The following is a 6,043-nucleotide window of genomic DNA, read 5'->3' as shown; positions in this document are numbered from 1 at the left end:
TGAACCTTCACTCTACACAGTGTACTGAACCTTCACTCTACACAGTGTACTGAAACTTCACTCTACACAGTGTACTGAAACTTCACTCTACACATCGACACAGAGACAGTACAGACCCCCACCCACCTCTCAATGAAGCATAGTACCACTCCCTAGCCAAACAGGGGTCATGCATTCTTCACTGCCAGTGATTGATTCTGCACGTGTGTGTGTGTGTGTGTGTGTGTGTTTGAGTGTGTGTGTGTGTGTGTGTGTGTGTGTGTGTGTGTGTGTGTGTGTGTGTGTGTGTGTGTGTGTGTGTGTGTGTGTGTGTGTGTGTGTGTGTGTGTGTGTGTGTGTGTATTGGGGAGGGGTGATTAAGAGTGGTGAACTGTTCTTGAGACATTTTTTTTTAAACACAATAAGGGTGAACAGATTGGCATTTCTGATGAAGTGAGTCTAAATTCCATCCACAGATTGCAATCTTTTCCTTGAAGCAATGCAGAGATGGAAGTGACAATAGAGGGGAAAACTACAAGCTGTTCGTAGCTGGAACTTCCACGTCTCCTGTTGACTATCGGGTCCTCTGTCATCAAGGATCATTTCTCCAAACAAAATGCAGTTGAAGGGAAGTGAGAAGAAAATAAAAAAAAATCGCTATTCATGTTTGTTTTTTTTAACCATATTTTATTCCGTTTCCATCACAATAAGTTAACTTAGGTTCAAAGTTCACAAACAACTTTCAGAGAATGTAAACATCTCTAAAACGTTTCAGTTCAGGAAGGAAACGCCATCAACGGCTTATTGTCCTGCCATGTAAACAATCAACAATCAAGTAAAACATTTCTTTGCCAATATCGAACTAGAAATCCAGAATTCATATTCAATTCCGATGTCATATATTTTATTATCTCGTGTGCTAAGTTACCAACAATTTTAATATATTTCCTTGGGCGTGTAGGTCATATTAACATCAGGTAACAAACTGCAACCCAAAGTTTACAAAAAGGTGTAGACAGAACATGGAAAATGGTTTCCAAACTAGGCAACTTAATGTGAAATATACAAACAAGTAATTTAATTAAAACAGCTAAGACAAGCCAGGAATACCCGTTGGCATTAATCCTTAACACATAGATTTTTCTCCCCTTAAGAGGATGGGTTGGATTGCTGACTAATAAATAATGATTATTACAGTATAGAGTGATTTGAAGATGAAGCTTTACCTAAAACCGCCGACTGACAGTGATGACATCACGTCCCTTCATGACACCACACTCTGTTTGACAGAGAGTTTCAAATGAAGGGGATCGTCTGACTCTGGCATGACATTACCCACAATTCCTTTGTCTTTTTAAACTATCTATTTATTTATTTGTACAGTAACTGGCATCAGTAAAAAATTATAAAGTACAACATAAGGCACTTTATCATTACAAACAAAATAGATCAAATTAAACACAACAAAAAAAATTACAAAAAATGAAACCTGATCAAATCCTATGCTAGTGTAGTGTCGAGTTCAAGGGTCGATGAAGGAGACAGCAATGTATCGGGTTCCGTTGGTGGTGGGCAGGCCTTCGTGGAGGTGTGTCAGACGGCCTGGGTGCATGAAACTCCAGCCCTTCCTGGGAGAATCTAATGAGCAGTTATACCTGTGGAACCGACAGCCTCCACCCTGGAGAGAGAGAGAGAGAGAGAGAGGGGGGGAGTAGAGATATAGAGAAAGAGAGAGAGAGAGGGGGGGGCAGCGGTGGAAAAAGTACCCAATCATACTTGATTAAAAGTAAAGACACCTTAATAGAAAGTTTAAGTAAAAGTGAAAGTCACCCAGTAAAATACTACTTGAGTAAAAGTCTAAAAGTATTTGGTTTAAAATATAAATAAGTATCAAAAGTAAATGTAACTGCTAAAAATACTTAAGTATAGATAATTTTTTATTCCATATACAGTGAGGGAAAAAGGTATTTGATCCCCTGCTGATTTTGTATGTTTGCCCACTGACAAAGAAATGATCAGTCTATATTTTAATTGTAGGTTTATTTGAACAGTGAGAGACAGAATAACAACAAACAAATCCAGAAAAACGCATGTCAAAAATGTTATAAATTGATTTGCATTTTAATGAGGGAAATAAGTATTTGACCTGCCTCTCAATCAGAAAGATTGCTGGCTCCCAGGTGTCTTTTATACAGGTAACGAGCTGAGATTAGGAGCACACTCTTAAAGGGAGTGCTCCTAATCTCAGTTATTCTCTCTCTCACTGTTCAAATAAACCTACCATTAAAATGATAGACTGATCATTTCTTTGTCAGTGGGGGAAATCAGCAGGGGATCAAACACTTTTTTCCCTCACTGTATTAAGCGAAGCAGACAGCACAATTTTCTTGTTTTAAAAATGTACAGATAGCCAGGGGCACACTCCAACAATCAGACATAATTTACAAACGATGTCATAGAACACACTCCCGGGTGGCACAGTTGGCCAGTGCGCGCTGTGTTAAGAAGCAGTGCGGCTGGTTGGGTTGTGTATCGGAGGACGCATGACTTTCAAACTTTGTCTCTCCCGAGCCCGTACGGGAGTTGTAGCGATGAGACAAGATAGTAGCTACTACACTGGGGATAGAACACAACACTGTGGATAGAACAGAACACTGTGGGGATAGAACAGAACACTGTGGGGATAGAACATAACACTGTGGGGATATAACAGAACAATGTGGGGATAGAAAAGAACACTGTCCACTAGGAGATGGAACACAACACTGTGGATAGAACAGAACACTGTCCACTAGGAGATAGAACACAACACTGGGGATAGAACAGAACACTGTCCACAAGAAGATAGAACAGAACACTGTGGAGATAGAACAGAACACTGTCCACTAGGAGATAGAACAGAACACTGTGGGGATAGAACACAACACTGTCCACTAGGAGATGAAACAGAACACTGTCCACTAGGAGATAGAACAGAACACTGTGGGGATAGAACACAACACTGTCCACTAGGAGATAGAACAGAACACTGTCCACTAGGAGATAGAACAGAACACTGTGGGGATAGAACACAACACTGTCCACTAGGAGATAGAACAGAACACTGTGGGGATAGAACACAACACTGTCCACTAGGAGATAGAACAGAACACTGTGGGGATAGAACACAACACTGTCCACTAGGAGATAGAACACAACACTGTCCACTAGGAGATAGAACACAACACTGTCCACTAGGAGATAGAACAGAACACTGTCCACTAGGAGATAGAACAGAACACTGTCCACTAGGAGATAGAACACAACACTGTCCACTAGGAGATAGAACACAACACTGTCCACTAGGAGATAGAACACAACACTGTCCACTAGGAGATAGAACAGAACACTGTGGGGATAGAACACAACACTGTCCACTAGGAGATAGAACAGAACACTGTGGGGATAGAACACAACACTGTCTACTAGGAGATAGAACAGAACACTGTCCACTAGGAGATAGAACAGAACACTGTGGGGATAGAACACAACACTGTCCACTAGGAGATAGAACACAACACTGGGGATAGAACAGAACACTGTCCACTAGGAGATAGAACACAACACTGTCCACTAGGAGATAGAACACATTACTGGGGATAGAACAGAACACTGTCCACTAGGAGATAGAACACAACACTGGGGATAGAACAGAACACTGTCCACTAGGAGATAGAACACAACACTGTCCACTAGGAGATAGAACACATTACTGGGGATAGAACAGAACACTGTCCACTAGGAGATAGAACAGAACACTGTGGGGATAGAACACAACACTGTCCACTAGGAGATAGAACAGAACACTGTGGGGATAGAACACAACACTGTCCACTAGGAGATAGAACAGAACACTGTGGGGATAGAACACAACACTGTCCACTAGGAGATAGAACACAACACTGTCCACTAGGAGATAGAACACAACACTGTCCACTAGGAGATAGAACAGAACACTGTCCACTAGGAGATAGAACAGAACACTGTCCACTAGGAGATAGAACACAACACTGTCCACTAGGAGATAGAACACAACACTGTCCACTAGGAGATAGAACACAACACTGTCCACTAGGAGATAGAACAGAACACTGTGGGGATAGAACACAACACTGTCCACTAGGAGATAGAACAGAACACTGTGGGGATAGAACACAACACTGTCTACTAGGAGATAGAACAGAACACTGTCCACTAGGAGATAGAACAGAACACTGTGGGGATAGAACACAACACTGTCCACTGGAGATAGAACAGAACACTGTGGGGATAGAACACAACACTGTCCACTAGGAGATAAAACAGAACACTGTCCACTAGGAGATAGAACAGAAAACTGTGGGGATAGAACACAACACTGTCCACTAGGAGATAGAACAGAACACTGTCCACTAGGAGATAGAACAGAACACTGTGGGGATAGAACACAACACTGTCCACTAGGAGATAGAACAGAACACTGTGGGGATAGAACACAACACTGTCCACTAGGAGATAGAACAGAACACTGTGGGGATAGAACACAACACTGTCCACTAGGAGATAGAACAGAACACTGTGGGGATAGAACACAACACTGTCCACTAGGAGATAGAACACAACACTGTCCACTAGGAGATAGAACACAACACTGTCCACTAGGAGATAGAACACAACACTGTCCACTAGGAGATAGAACACAACACTGTCCACTAGGAGATAGAACAGAACACTGTGGGGATAGAACACAACACTGTCCACTAGGAGATAGAACAGAACACTGTGGGGATAGAACACAACACTGTCTACTAGGAGATAGAACAGAACACTGTCCACTAGGAGATAGGACAGAACACTGTGGGGATAGAACACAACACTGTCCACTAGGAGATAGAACAGAACACTGTGGGGATAGAACACAACACTGTCCACTAGGAGATAAAACAGAACACTGTCCACTAGGAGATAGAACAGAACACTGTGGGGATAGAACACAACACTGTCCACTAGGAGATAGAACAGAACACTGTCCACTAGGAGATAGAACAGAACACTGTGGGGATAGAACACAACACTGTCCACTAGGAGATAGAACAGAACACTGTGGGGATAGAACACAACACTGTCCACTAGGAGATAGAACAGAACACTGTGGGGATAGAACACAACACTGTCCACTAGGAGATAGAACAGAACACTGTGGGGATAGAACACAACACTGTCCACTAGGAGATAGAACACAACACTGTCCACTAGGAGATAGAACACAACACTGTCCACTAGGAGATAGAGCAGAACACTGTCCACTAGGAGATAGAACAGAACACTGTCCACTAGGAGATAGAACACAACACTGTCCACTAGGAGATAGAACACAACACTGTCCACTAGGAGATAGAACACAACACTGTCCACTAGGAGATAGAACAGAACACTGTGGGGATAGAACACAACACTGTCCACTAGGAGATAGAACACAACACTGTCCACTAGGGGATAGAACAGAACACTGTCCACTAGGAGATAGAACACAACACTGTCCACTAGGAGATAGAACACAACACTGTCCACTAGGAGATAGAACACAACACTGTCCACTAGGAGATAGAACACAACACTGTCCACTAGGAGATAGAACACAACACTGTCCACTAGGAGATAGAACACAACACTGTCCACTAGGGGATAGAACAGAACACTGTCCACTAGGAGATAGAACACAACACTGTCCACTAGGAGATAGAACACAATACTGTCCACTAGGAGATAGAACACAACACTGTCCACTAGGAGATAGAACACAACACTGTCCACTAGGAGATAGAACACAACACTGTCCACTAGGAGATAGAACACAACACTGTCCACTAGGAGATAGAACACAACACTGTCCACTAGGAGATAGAACACAACACTGTCCACTAGGAGATAGAACACAACACTGTCCACTAGGAGATAGAACACAAAACTGGGGATAGAACACAACACTGTCCACTAGGAGATAGAACACAATACTGTCCACTAGGAGATAGAACACAAAACTGGG

General features: G+C 42.5%; 1 protein-coding gene across 1 annotated transcript in view; it reads right to left on the bottom strand.

Annotated features, from left to right (window-relative positions):
* Nucleotides 1-645: 645 nt before the first annotated feature.
* LOC139399883 (procollagen-lysine,2-oxoglutarate 5-dioxygenase 2-like) overlaps nt 646-6,043 on the bottom strand; it is a 31,866-nt gene continuing 26,468 nt past the window's right edge. Inside the window, exon 4 of the mRNA XM_071145004.1 lies at nt 646-1,657. Within this exon, the coding sequence (XP_071001105.1) occupies nt 1,502-1,657 (156 nt within the window). The 3' untranslated portion in view covers nt 646-1,501. The remainder of the gene's footprint in view (nt 1,658-6,043) is intronic.

This window comes from Oncorhynchus clarkii, unplaced genomic scaffold (assembly GCF_045791955.1).
Source record: "Oncorhynchus clarkii lewisi isolate Uvic-CL-2024 unplaced genomic scaffold, UVic_Ocla_1.0 unplaced_contig_14031_pilon_pilon, whole genome shotgun sequence".
In the NCBI taxonomy this organism is placed as follows: domain Eukaryota; kingdom Metazoa; phylum Chordata; class Actinopteri; order Salmoniformes; family Salmonidae; genus Oncorhynchus; species Oncorhynchus clarkii.
This window is presented reverse-complemented; position numbering and strand designations above follow the sequence as displayed.